A 15,023-nucleotide genomic window follows, 5' to 3' on the forward strand; every position below is an offset into this window, starting at 1 on the left:
GATTTTTTGCCATATTATACTGAACCAAAATATAAATGCTACATGTAAAGTGTTGGTCCCATGTTTCATGAGCTGAAATAAAAGATCACAGAAATGTTCCATACACACAAAAAGCTTATTTCTCTCAAATTGTGTGCACAAATGTGTTTACATCCCTGTTAGTGAGCATTTCTCCTTTGCCAAGATAATCCATCCACCTGACAGGTGTTGTCACACCCTGACCTTTAAATGCCTGTTGTTTCTCGTTGGTTTGGTCAGGGTGTGAATTTCTATGTTTGCCGGGTGTGGTTCCCAATCAGAGGCAGCTGTCGATCGTTGTCTCTGATTGGGGATCATACTTAGGCAGCCATGTTGCCTACCTATGATGTGGGATCTTGACTCTTGTTTTGTGTGTAGCCATTGTGAGCTTCATGTTACGTTGCTTTTGTTGTGTGTTAACTTAGTAAATAAACATGTATGCATTCCACGCTGCAACTTGGTCCAATCCTGTACTCAACGAACGTGACAGGTGTGGCATATCAAGAAGTTGAGTAAACAGCATGATCATTACACAGGTGCACCTTATGCTGCGAATAATAAAAGGCCACTAAAATTAGCAGTTTTGTCACACAAGACAATGCCACAGATGTCTCATGTTTTGAGGGAGAGTGCAATTAGCATGCTGACTGCAGGAATGTCCACCAGAGCTGTTGGCAGATAATTTAATGTTAATTTCTCTACCATAAGCCGCCTCCAACGTCGTTTTAGAGAATTTGGCAGTACGTCCAACCGGCCTCACAACCGCAGACCACAGATAACCACACCAGCCCAGGACCTGCGCATCCTGCTTCTTCACCTGTGGGATCCAGCCACCCGGACAGCTGATTAAACTGAGGAGAATTTCTGTCTGTAATAAAGCCCTTTTGTGGGGAAAAACTCATTCTGATTGGCTGGGCCTGGCTCCCCAGTGGGTGGAGCCAGGCCCACCCATGGCTGCGCCCCTGCCCAGTCATGAGAAATCCATAAGTTAGGGCCTAATGAATTTATTTAAATTGACTGATTTCCTTATATGAACTGTAACTCAGTAAAATCGTTGAAATTGTTGCATGTTGCGTTTATAATTTTGTTCAGTATAGATCCAGATCCCTTCCTTTCAGATCTACACAAGTGCCTAGAGGGTAGGGGGCTAGGGGTTGTTTCTGGATGATGAAATTCATCATTAGGCAAATGTAATGCATGTATTCTATGGAGGAAAGACTGGCTAGAAGTCCGTACTATAATTGGTTCTACATGACAGTAACTATCTCTACTCTACAACTGGATTATAGAGAGGAATATAATGAGGATTAGATCTCTCATGGGGGCACATATTATTCCAACCCACCAGGTTTCCATTTCTCCTTGGTAACGTTAATTATCACGGCCCCCCTCTGAGAGCTGGCATGAGTGAATGTGAGGAGCGGTGTGATGACACGTTCCGTTTCCCTGACTGGGTGGCAACCTCAGCCTTTTGACAGGTTCTGAGGTAGAGGATCCAAGAGGTAGTAGAATACTGAATCCCTTATCCCAAGACAGGTTAGGGCAAAGATACATTATATCATTCCTATATCATATCACATACTGTATTATCAAAACATATAATTCTTATGTGTATTCTGATAGTTTGTCTAAAACAAAAACAATCACATTTTGAGAAACAACCAGACAGAAAATCAAACTGTAGTGAAACAATATGCAGATTTAATGATTACAATAAAAAAAAACGGAATCAACATTCACTACACTAGCGAATGAATGCTGGCTAACTGTAGTGGCCATAATAATAACTTTTAAAGAAATACATTGTTATACAAACTTTTCAAGGGGAAGGCAGGGGCAGGGAGGCCAGGTAGAAATGAGATTACAGGCTTTAAATAAGGAGAAGTAAGGGGGGGGGGTGAGTGAGATGAGTGTACTCTAAGCTGGGATGGATAATTACTCTTAACGTCGAGTTCTTCCTCTGTCCTTCCAAAAAAAGAAAATAAGAGGTTTCTCGAGGAGAACAGGCAGTTAGCCACTTCAAGTAGAGGGATTTCCCAGTGTCCAGTGCTGTGGTTGGGGACGGGGTGCGAGGGACCAGGGGGCGGATGGTTACATCAGGGAGCAGGATGTCCTGCCCTGGGGGGCTCCCCCCTCCATCTTCTCCGCTTCCAGGATGGTCCTCTTGAACACCTCCACCGCCGTCTGACTCATACAGGAAACAGGAAGTCAATATCAAGACAACAGGGCTGTGCAGACAGATGTTTTCTCTGCTCTGTGCTTAGTAGGTAGGAAAATGGTGATGGTGAAATGTTAAGTTGTGTTCAGTTCACAACAGCAAATGTTACAATCTACAGAAAACCAAACATTGACAGATGAATTGTGGGAAAGAAAAAAGGCTGAAACATTAGACTGGACGACAGAGGAATATTTGATACAAACATTATTTTGATATCATCAACACACAGCAGCATCAATGGATCTAACATGCCTCCTGTCGTAAAATGGGAAAATAACAACAATTGTGTTGAATTATGCATTCAGGCCATAACATTTAAATAACCTCAAAGACAAATACAACATAGTCGGTTCCTTCTTTGGTCATCATACATATTGATCTGAAGCAGGACACCCTGAGTCACTATTTGCACTGTGCCTACAACAAAACCACTGTAACCTTGAAAATACTATATTTTACATTTTAGTCATTTAGCAGACGCTCTTATCCAGAGCGACTTACAGTTTGTGAGTGCATACATTTTCATACTGACTACAGAGAGATTCTGCAACTGAGGCAATGAACAGCCTTAAAGAATCAGTCAAAATAATAATTTTATCTGCAACAATAGAAAACCTTTATGGTCTTCTTCAGCAGTAGTGCCTATTCCTGAGAAGCAGAGGAACATTTCTTGGAAGAGGAGGTGTGTTTGGTGTGTGTGCGCGCTTATCCAGTAACATGTACACTACCAGTCAAAGGTTTGGACACATTCAAGGGTTTTTCTTAATTTTTACTATTTTCTACATTGTATAATAATAGTGAAGACATCAAAACTATGAAATAACACATATGGAATCATGTAGTATCCCAAAAAGAGTTCAACAAATCAAAATATATTTTATATTTGAGATTCTTCAAATAGCCACCCTTTGCCTTGATTACAGCTTTGCACACTCTTGGTATTCTCTCAACCAGCTTCATGAGGTAGTCACCTGGAATGCATTTCAATTAACAGGTGTGCCTTCTTAAAAGTTAATTTGTGGAATTTATTTCCTTCTTAATGAGTTTGAGCCAATCAGTTGTGTTGTGACAAGGTAGGGGGGTATACAGAAGATAGCCCTATTTGGTAAAAGACCAAGTCCATATTATGGCAAGAACAGCTCAAATAAGCAAAGAGAAATGACAGTCCAACATTCCTTTAAGACATGAAGGTCAGTCAATACAGAACATTTCAAGAACTTTGAAAGTCTCTTCAAGTGCAGTCGCAAAAACCATCAAGTGCTATGATGAAACTGGCTCTCATGAGGACTGCCATAGGAATGGAAGACCCAGAGTTACCTCTGCTGCACAGGATAAGTTCATTAGAGTTACCAGCCTCAGAAATTGCAGCTTCACAGAGTTCAAGCAAAAGACACATCTCAACATCAACTGTTCAGAAGGGACTGTGTGAATCAGGCCTTCATGGTCGAATTGCTGCAAAGACACCACTAGGACACCAATAGGAAGAAGAGACCTGCTTGGGCCAAGAAACACGAGCAATGACATTAGACCGGTGGAAATGTGTCCTTTTGTCTGATGAGTCCAAATTTGAGATTTTTGGTTCCAACCGCCATGTCTTTGTGAGACGCGGTGTGGGTGAACAGATGATCTCCGCATGTGTAGTTCCCACCATAAAGCATGGAGGAGGAGGTGTTATGGTGTGGGGGTGCTTTGCTGGTGACACTGTCAGTGATTTATTTAGAATTCAGGGCACACTTAACCAGCATGGCTACCACAGCATTCTACAGCGATACGCCATCCTATCTGGTTTGGGCTTAGTGGGACTATAATTTGTTTTTTAACAGGACAATGACCCAACACACTTCCAGGCTGTGTAAGGGCTATTTTACCAAGAAGGAGAGTAATGGATTGCTGCATCAGATGACCTGGCCTCCACAATCACCCGACCTCAACCCAATTGAGATGGTTTGGGATGAGTCGGCCGGCAGAGTGAAGGAAAAGCAGCTAACAAGTGCTCAGCATATGTGGGAACTCCTTCAAGACTGTTGGAAAAGCCTTCCAGGTGAAGCTGGTTGAGAGAATGCCAAGAGTGTGCAAAGCTGTCATCAAGGCAAAGGGTGGCTATTTGAAGAATCTCAAATATAAAATATATTTTGATTTGTTTAACACTTTTTTGGTTACTACATGATTCCATTTGTGTTATTTCATAGATTTGATGTCTTCACTATTATTCTACAATGTAGAAAATAGTAAAAATAAAGAAAAACCCTTGAATGAGTAGGTGTCCAAACTTTTGACTGGTACTGTACATCAACGTGGAAAAGAGAGCAGAGAATGAGAAATTCAACTAGAAGCTCTCCCTCTCTCCTTGGAGCTCTCTGGAGCCCAGGCTGCTGTCTTCAGCTGCCCCAGAAAAGGCCTCTCCTCCTGGGGACCGAGATCAAAACGACATCCTGGTCTGGAATCACCACTCACAGCACAGAAATGGGGTCGGATCAATCTCTACCCTACCATTGCTGCTCCCCTCTTCCCCTGCCTAGCTCTGTCCTCCCTTCCCCCTACACTGGAATGAGAACTGATGGAAAGATTGATGAGCTGAGAATGATTAACAAAGCTGTAGATATTACACTTTGGCAAACTATCCTCCATGTTGGCACCAAATGTTTCTTCCTTTACATTACTCTTCCTGTTTGTATTCAAACTAGACTGTAATTGCCTTGGAACATTCGGTGCCAAGATGGCACCCATTACAGTAGATGTCAAACTCAATATATCTATCCGATTGGTCTGGGAGTGAATGATGTCCAATCATCATCATCATCATCATCATCATCATCATCATCACCTGGTTCTCTTTTGCGGAGGACTCCATGAACGCTGCGTTCCACGAGTCGGCCAGTGCCTTGCCTTCTTCACAACTGATTACACTGAGGAGAGGGAAAAACATCACAGTGACTACAATTAGCTTGTAACAGCAGCACAGCCTATTCACACAGTTCCTGATTTGTACTGAGGGGAACAGAATATCAAAGCGAACACCATTTGCTTGTAACGCCACAGTCTACAGTATAACCACATGTGAAAGTGTTCAAATGCAGTGGGAACATTATAGGAGAGTAAGGCTCTAATGAAGAAACTGAGCTGTGGTCACTCTCCCTATATTATCCCAGGTTTTCACTATGGTATGAAAATGGATGCACTCACTAACTGTAAGTGGCTCTGGATAAGAGTGTCTGCTAAATGACTAAAATGTACATGTAAATGGGGGAAGGGATTCCGACCCGAGTTAAGCATGCGTAAATGGAACGTCATTTCCTTTTTATGTACTTTTCTCTCTAAGCGTATTCTGACCTATAATTTAAGCATGAGAATAGCTTTGGGGGCCCCCCAGATAGCATATGAACATGTCATAAGTTATGAAATAAATGTTTAGCTTTAAAAAACTGCACACATTTAGCAAATTTGGGCAACGTGTAGAATAGCAGGAAATTAGTACTGAGATTCTTGAAAATCGGGACAATCCTTGTCAGGCAGGGAAACTATTTTTTATACGTTTTTATTTTTTTGAGTTAAAACTTTACATTTAGGGGAATTTTATAAGGGAAAATATTTGTTTTGGGGAATTTTGTAAATACTTTCAATATTATTCATTTCCATGTCAGCTCTATGTCTGGACATGCCCTTGTCTGAAGCAAAGGATCCCAATTTGAAACTCTCCAAAAAAGGGTTTAAAATTCTAAAAACTGGAAATAATGGATATTAACTGAATAATTATCTTATGTAATTTCTTGCAATAGCCATCAGTGAATTTTAAAGAATATTTCTCTCAAAACTGTGATTCCTAAAAGATGTGTCCGGAGATTTGGTCAACTCCATCAGATATGTCTAAAATCCTAAATTAAAATCAGGGTCAGCTAAACCATAAGGAAAAACAAAAATGCATTCATCCCAGTCATCAGCAACAGAGCATTGGGGTAGGTGCATGTCTGACATCAATATGTGTGTAATTACAATAATTTAATATGGTCAATAAAAAAAAAAATGTATACAACATAAACATACTGTTGACACGTAGGCTATGGTGAAATGGAATGTCTTGCCTTGTGTGGTAGGTTTTCTGGCTTTTGACACTTATGTAGGTGTCATAACCAGCTATAAAATAACAATATACAGTACCAGTCAAAGGTTTGGACACACCTACTCATTCAAGGGTTTTTCTTAATTTTTTACTATTTGTTACAAGTAGAATAATAGTGAAGACATCAAAACTATGAAATAACCAAAAAAAAGTGTTAATCAAATTATATATTTGAGATTTGAGATTCTTCAAATAGTCACCCTTTGCCTTGATGACAGCTTTGCACACTTGGCATTCTCTCAACCAGCTTCATGAGGTAGTCACCTGGAATGCATTTCAATTAATAGGGGTGCCTTGTTAAAAGTGAATTTGCGGAATGTCTTTCCTTCTTAATGCGTTTGAGCCAATCAGTTGTGTTGTGACAAGGTGGGGGAGGGGGGGGGGGATACAGAAGATAGCCCTATTTGGTAAAAGACCAAGTCCATATTATGGCAAGAACAGCTCAAATAAGCAAAGAGAAACGACAGTCCATCATTACTTTAAGATATGAAGGTTAGTCAATCCGGAAAAGTTCAAGAACTTTGAAAGTTTCTTCAAGTGCAGTCATAAAAACCATCAAGCGCTATGATGAAACTGGCTCTCATGAGGACCGCCACAGGAATGGAAGACCCAGAGTTACCTCTGCTGCACAGGATAAGCTCATTGGAGTTACCAGCCTCAGAAATTGCAGCCCAAATAAATGCTTCACAGAGTTCAAGTAACAGACACATCTCAACATCAACTGTTCAGAGGAGACTGTGTGAATCAGGCCTTCATGGTCGAATTGCTGCAAAGACACCACTAGGACACCAATAGGAAGAAGAGACCTGCTTGGGCCAAGAAACACAAGCAATGACATTAGACCAGTGGAAATTTGTCCTTTGGTCTGGAGTCCAAATTTGAGATTTTTGGTTCAAACCGCCGTGTCTTTGTGAGACGTGGTGTGGGTGAACGGATGATCTCCACATGTGTAGTTCCCACCGTAAAGCATGGAGGAGGAGGTGTTATGGTGTGGGGGTGCTTTGCTGGTGACACTGTCAGTGATTTATTTAGAATTCAAGGCACACTTAACCAGCATGGCTACCACAGCATTCTGCAGCGATACGCCATCCCATCTGGTTTGGGCTTAGTGGGACTATAATTTGTTTTTCAACAGGACAATGACCCAACACACCTCCAGGCTGTGTAAGGGCTATTTTACCAAGAAGGAGAGTGATGGAGTGCTGCATCAGATGACCTGGCCTCCACAATCCCCCGACCTCAACCCAATTGAGATGGTTTGGGATGAGTCGGACAGCAGAGTGAAGGAAATGCAGCCAACAAGTGCTCAGCATACGTGGGAACTCCTTCAAGACTGTCGGAAAAGCATTCCAGGTGAAGCTGGTTGAGAGAATGCCAAGAGTGTGCAAAGCTGCCATCAAGGCAAAGGGTGGCTATTTGAAGAATGATTTGTTTAACACTTTTTGGGTTATTACATGATTCCATATGTGTTATTTCATAGTTTTGATGTCTTCACTATTATTCTACAATGTAAAAAATAGTAAAAAAATTTTTTGAATGAGTAGGTGTGTCCAAACTGTATGTCACAACAGTTCTAAATATGTGTCATGACAGTGTTATGACCATATTATAACAGGTTATGACAAGTTATGTCAGCTGTTATGACATATTATGACATGGTTATGACCGTGTCATAACGTATTATGACGCTGGGTGTCAAGCAAAGTGTTAACACTTTCCTAACCCTCAAGTTTGCCTAAATAATCTACAAGAGTATATTTAAATCTACCAGTTGGTGCTGAAACGGAGACAAATATGCATATATTTAGATTGCTTTCTTTAATTGATCCCTATATCCTGAACCGTTCTCTACAGATATTCTAGTGAGCCTGTCGAGAAAATTTGAATTAAAAAAGAAGGTAAACCATATTTAAAGGGATGGCTTTAGATAAATGTACTGAAAACCCTATTGAATGAAAACTCCACGAGGATTTTCAGTGTTTTAATTAAATGTGTTCAGGGCGCAAGGGAACCACGCCTGCAAAGCCCGTTACACACCTTCATAAGGCAAGTCTAAACACCAACTAGTGAGAAGCGCTTAGGAAAGGCGTGAGTAAGAAAGGTCTAATTTCCTAAGTCTGAATCGGGCCCTATAAACCACAGAGTAGGCTCACTACACTATCTCTCCTCCTTTCAATTGGTCCCAGATCTGTTTGTGCTATATAGCCAACTCCTATGGTCGCAGCCCAAACAGATCTGGGACCAGGTTATTTCTACACCCCGCCGACACACTGAAAAGACAGCGTCCCCTTTTCTCCCCTGATCCTAACTGCATGCATGGCATTAGTCTTCTTCAGCCGAGCCAAAAGCTATATAGCCTAGTGGTGCATCTGCTGAGTGGTGTAGCTGTCCTACAGCATCTTCCATCCACTCCTGTGATTTAATAGCCTGGAGTTATTGATTCATACGGAGGTTCAGCCGGTTCCTCACTTCGCCACGCGAAAAGCCTTTCCCGTCTACTGAGATCTGTCAACACACACACTCAACAAACTCTCTACTAGTAGGGGCCTGCAGTTTGGATATGAATGGCAATATACTGTACAACTCTAGTCTACTGCATTGTCCAATTTTAGAGTGGGAAAATAGGTTGCGAGGTATGCTGTACTATAGAGGGAGGGAGGGAGAGACACAGACAGAGAGAGAGACCGGAAGAGAAACAGAAAGAGAGCGAGAGATAAAAAAGTGAGAGAGATGGGGAAGTGATCAGTAATGCCTTGATTTTTAAAAAAATTTTTATTTCACCTTTATTTAACCAGGTAAGCCAGTTGAGAACAGGTTCTCATTTACAACTGCAACCTGGCCAAGATAAAGCAAAGTAGTGCAATAAAAACAACACAGAGTTACATATGGGGTAAAAAAAACATAAAGTCAGAAATACAACAGAAAATATATATACAGTGTGTGCAAATGTAGCAAGTTATGGAGGTAAGGCAATAAATAGGCTATAGTGCAGAATAATTACAATAGTATTAACACTGGAATGCTAGATGTGCAAGAGATGATGTGCAAATAGAGATACTGGGGTGCAAAAGAGCAAAATAAATAACAATATAGGGATGAGGTAGTTGGGTGGGCTAAATTTCAGATGGGCTGTGTACAGGTGCAGTGATCGGTAAGGTGCTCTGACAACTGATGCTTAAAGTTATTGAGGGAGATAAGAGTCTCCAGCTTCAGAGATTTTTGCAATTCGTTCCAGTCATTGGCAGCAGAGAACTGGAAGGAATGGCGGCCAAAGGAGGTGTTGGCTTTGGGAATGACCAGTGAGATATACCTGCTGGAGCGCAGACTACGGGTGGGTGCTGCTATGGTGACCAATGAGCTAAGATAAGGCGGGGATTTGCCTAGCAGTGATTTATAGATGGCCTGGAGCCAGTGGGTTTGACGACGAACATGTAGTGAGGACCAGCCAACAAGAGCGTACAGGTCACAGTGGTGGGTAGTGTATGGGGCTTTGGAGACAAAACGGATGGCACTGTGATAGACTACATCCAATTTGCTGAGTAGAGTGTTGGAGGCTATTTTGTAAATGACATCGCCGAAGTCAAGGATCGGTAGGATAGTCCGTTTTACGAGGGCATGTTTGGCAGCATGAGTGAAGGAGGCTTTGTTGCGAAATAGGAAGCCGATTCTAGATTTAACTTTGGATTGGAGATTCTTTATGTGAGTCTGGAAGTTGAGTTTACAGTCTAACCAGACACCTAGATATTTGTAGTTGTCCACATACTCTAGGTCAGACCCGTCGAGAGTGGTGATTCTAGTCGGGTGGGCGGGTGCTAGCAGCGTTCGATTGAAAAGCATGCATTTAGTTTTACTAGTGTTTAAGAGCAGTTGAAGGCTACTGAAGGATTGTTGTATGGCATTGAAGCTCGTTTGGAGGTTTGTTAACACAGTGTCCAATGAAGGGCCAGATGTATACAAAATGGTGTCGTCTGCGTAGAGGTGGATCTGAGAGTCACCAGCAGCAAGAGCGACATCATTGATATACACGGAGAAAAGTGTCGGCCCAAGAATTGGAACCCTGTGGCACCCCCATAGAGACTGCCATAGGTCCAGACAACAGGCCCTCCGATTTGACACACTGAACTCTATCTGAGAAGTAGTTGGTGAACCAGGCGAGGCAGTCATTTGAGAAACCAAGGCTATTTAGTCTGCCAATAAGAATGCGGTGGTTGACAGAGTCGAACGCCTTGGCCAGGTCGATGAAGACGGCTGCACAGTACTGTCTATTATCAATCGTGGTTATAATATCGTTTAGGACCTTGAGCGTGGCTGAAGTGCACCCGTGACCAGCTCGGAAACCGGATTGCATAGCGGAGAAGGTACGGTGGTATTCGAAATGGTCGATGATCTGTTTGTTAACTTGGCTTTCGAATACTTTCGAAGGGCAGGATGGATATAGGTCTGTAGCAGTTTGGATCTAGAGTGTCACCCCCTTTGAAGAGGGGGATGACCGCGGCAGCTTTCCAATCTCTGGGGATCTCAGACGTTATGAAAGAGAGGTTGAACAGACTAGTAATAGGGGTTGCGACAATTTCGGCGGCTAGTTTTAGAAAGAAAGGGTCCAGATTGTCTAGCCCAGCTGATTTGTAGGGGTCCAGATTTTGCAGCGCTTTCAAAACATCAGCTGTCTGAATTTGTGTGAAGGAGAAGCGGGGGGGCATGGGCAAGTTGCAGCAGAGGGTGCAGAGTTGGTGGCCGGGTTAGTGGTAGCCAGATGGAAAGCATGGCCAGCTGTAGCAAAATGCTTGTTGAAATTCTCGATTATTGTAGATTTATCGGTGGTGATAGTGTTTCCTAGCCTCAGTGCAGTGGGCAGCTGGGAGGAAGTGCTCTTATTCTCCATGGACTTTACAGTGTCCCAAAACTTTTTGGAGTTAGTGCTACAGGATGCAAATTTCTGTTTGAAAAAGTTAGCCTTTGCTTTCCTGACTGCTTGTGTATATTGGTTCCTAACTTCCCTGAAAAGTTGCATATTGCGGGGGCTATTTGATGCTAATGCTGTACGCCACAGGATGTTTTTGTGCTGGTCAAGGGCAGTCAAGTCTGAGGAGAACCAGGGGCTATATCGGTTCTTAGTTCTGTATTTTTTGAATGGGGCATGTTTATTTAAGATTGAGAGGAAATTACTTTTAAGGAACAACCAGGCATCCTCTACTGACGGAATGAGATCTATATCCATCCAGGATACCTGGGCCAGGTCAATTAGGAAGGCCTCCTCGCTAAAGTGTTTTAGGGAGCGTTTGACAGTGATGAGGGGTGGTCGTTTGACCGCGGACCCGTTACGGACGCAGGCAATAAGGCAGTGATCGCTGAGATCCTGTATTTAGAGGGTATGTTAGTCAGGATGATATCTATGAGGGTACTCATGTTTAAGGATTTAGGGTTGTACCTGGTAGGTTCGTTGATAATTTGCGTGAGGTTGAGGGCATCTAGCTTTGATTGTAGGATGGCTGGGGTATTAAGCATATCCCAATTTAGGTCACCAAGCAGTACAAACTCAGAGGATAAATGGGGGGCAATCAATTCACATATGGTGTCCAGGGCACAGCTGGGGGCTGAGGGGGGTCTGTAGCAAGCGGCAACAGTGAGAGACTTATTTCTGGAAAGGTGGATTTTTAGAAGTAGAAGCTCAAACTGTTTGGGCACAGACCTGGATAGTATGATAGAGCTCTGCAGGCTATCTCTACAGTAGATTGCAACTCCACCCCCTTTGGCAGTTCTATCTAGACGGAAAATGTTATAGTTGGGGATGGAAATTTCCGAATTTTTGGTGGCCTTCCTGAGCCAGGATTCAGACACTGCTAGAACATCAGGGTTGGCAGAGTGTGCTAACGCAGTGAATAACTCAAACTTAGGAAGTAGACTTCTGATATTTATGTGCAAGAAACCAAGACTTTGCGATTACAGAAGTCATCAAATGATAGCTCCTGGGGGAGTAGGAGTGATACTGGGGGCTACAGGGCCTGGGTTAGCCTCTACATCACCAGAGGAACAGAGGAGGACTAGAATAAGGATACGGCTAAAGGCTTTAAGAACTGGTCTTCTAGTGCGTTGGGTACATAGAATAAAGGGGGCAGATTTCCGGGTGTTATAGAAAAGATTCAGGGCATTATGTACAGACAAGGATATGGAAGGATATGAGTAAAGTGGAGGTAAACCTAAGCGTTGGGTAACAATGAAAGAGATAGTATCTCTAGAGGCATCAATTGAGTCGGTCTCTGAGTGTATGGGGGGAGGGACAAAGGAGCTAACTAAGGCAGGTTTAGCTAGGCTGGGGGGTCTACAGTGATATAGTACAATTAGAAATAACCGAAACAACAATAAACTAACCATGTTTGGGCTGAGGCTAAACATAAACAGGATGTAGTACCGTAAAAAGGAACAGTCCAGCAGATATCAGCTGTATAGCTGAGTTATCATAAGGTCCGGTGGTGAAGCGCTAGTGAGTAAGAGGCCACGGCTAGCGTGTGCTACGTCCGTTTTGTTGTAGCCAGCTGGTAGCGATGAATCCGGAGTTAAAGGTCCAGTGATTCAGTGATTCCGGCGGAAAAACTGATATGTTCTGGGTCGATAACGCGCTGTGCAGACTGGCCGAATATCCGGTGATCAATGTCCAGTGATTAAAAATTAATCCCGCAGAAAAAAATCCAATATTCTGGGTGAAACACCGCTAGCTGTGGCTAATAGCAAGTAGCTAGTTCAGTAGCTAGTTCAGTTTAGTGAGTAAAGAGGCCACGGATAACGTGTGCTAACGGGCCAGGGCTAGCAGATGGATGGAATCTTCGTGGTTAACGTCGTAACCACATCAGACGATTTCGTCGGCAGACCAGTCGTGTAGGATCGGCGGGGCTCCGTGTCAACACTAGGTGGTCCCGTCCGGTTGATAGAGAGGTAGATAGCCGGGAGATGGGCCTAGCTCGGGATGATTAGCCAGACCACAGCCTCCGTTTTGTTGTAGCCAGCTGGTAGCGATGAATCCGGAGTTAAAGGTCCAGTGAATCAGTGATTCCGGCGGAAAAACTGATATGTTCTGGGTCGATAACGCGCTGTGCAGACTGGCCGAATATCCGGTGATCAATGTCCAGTGATTAAAATTAATCCCGCGGAAAAAATCCAATGATCTGGATGAAACACCGCTAGCTGTGGCTAATAGCAAGTAGCTAGTTAGCTGGCTAGCTAGTTTCAACTGGAGATTCTAGATTCTAGATAAAAGGTAAGTCAATAATAGAATCCGTTTCACATTGAGTGAGGCGGGTTGCAGGAAAGTATATTTTGTAGAAGGATGAAAAGTCTGATAGGGAAAAATGTACGAAAAATACAAAAAAACAGGGTATTTACAGGCTATTTACAGACACACGACAGACACACGACAGAAACAGGACTGCACTACTTCGCCATCTTGGAAGAATCAAGTGGATTACTTTAGTGGACTAACAAGGTCTGCTAGGCTCCTGTGTGTCTGTGTGTGTGGGTGTGTGTGTGTCTGTGTGTCTGTGTCTGGGTGGGGTGTGGGGTGTGTGTGTGTCTGTGTCTGTGTGTGTGTGTTGGGGGGTTGTGAGGCAAAGGGGGGGGGTTGTTTGTATGAGTGTTGTGTGTCTGTTCAATGGACAGTTCACCACCTCACTCACTCCACACTGAGAAGAATATGAATCACTTCAATGCTGCTTAGTGTGCACATCATCTCAATGGGGCCACAGTGTGTGTGTGTGTGTGTAGGAGGAAGGGATGTCAGATTAGCAGACAACACTTCCCGCTTTGAGGTGGCTGTGCCCCATTTCCTGTTTATTCTGGGAGAGAGAGAGAGAGAGAGAGAGAGAGAGAGAGAGAGAGAGAGAGAGAGAGAGAGAGAGAGAGAGAGAGAGAGAGAGAGAGAGAGAGAGAGAGAGAGAGAGACAGAGACAGAGACAGAGACAGAGACAGAGAGAATAGGAAAGAGGAAGGGCTGAGTGTATACTATACTATACAGGCCTGGTAAATGACAGCAGTCGATCACATCATATCCGGTCTTCCCTCGCTAGTTGTTAGTCCTCCTTCCACCAGCTGTTCACTACTCTCATCCTTCACTGGGAGAGAAAAAAATAATCTATCCTATAAACACCACTACTACTATTCCACTGTCTTCCTATAACCACTACTACTATTCCACTGTCTTCCTATAACCACTCCTACTATTCCACTGTCTTCCTATAACCACTACTACTATTCCACTGTCTTCCTATAACCACTACTACTATTCCACTGTCTTCCTATAACCACTACTACTACTATTCCACTGTCTTCCTATAACCACTACTACTACTATTCCACTGTCTTCCTATAACCACTCCTACTATTCCACTGTCTTCCTATAACCACTCCTACTATTCCACTGTCTTCCTATAACCACTACTACTATTCCACTGTCTTCCTATAACCACTCCTACTATTCCACTGTCTTCCTATAACCACTACTACTACTATTCCACTGTCTTCCTATAACCACTCCTACTATTCCACTGTCTTCCTATAACCACTCCTACTATTCCACTGTCTTCCTATAACCACTACTACTATTCCACTGTCTTCCTATAACCACTCCTACTATTCCACTGTCTTCCTATAACCACTACTACTACTATTCCACTGTCTTCC

At 43.0% G+C, this 15,023-nt stretch overlaps 1 protein-coding gene across 2 annotated transcripts in view; it reads right to left on the minus strand.

Annotated features, from left to right (window-relative positions):
* Positions 1 to 1,697: 1,697 nt before the first annotated feature.
* Positions 1,698 to 15,023, minus strand: part of LOC121549657 (GTP-binding protein Rheb) — a 33,552-nt gene continuing 20,226 nt past the window's right edge. For both annotated transcript variants that reach the window (XM_041861449.1, XM_041861446.1), the window contains 2 exons: positions 5,061 to 5,142; positions 1,698 to 2,202 (listed from right to left, as the gene is read on the minus strand). In XM_041861449.1, the coding sequence (XP_041717383.1) occupies positions 2,110 to 2,202; positions 5,061 to 5,142 (175 nt within the window). In that variant the 3' untranslated portion in view covers positions 1,698 to 2,109. The remainder of the gene's footprint in view (positions 2,203 to 5,060; positions 5,143 to 15,023) is intronic.

Source organism: Coregonus clupeaformis, chromosome 34 (genome assembly GCF_020615455.1).
Source record: "Coregonus clupeaformis isolate EN_2021a chromosome 34, ASM2061545v1, whole genome shotgun sequence".
NCBI lineage: Eukaryota > Metazoa > Chordata > Actinopteri > Salmoniformes > Salmonidae > Coregonus > Coregonus clupeaformis.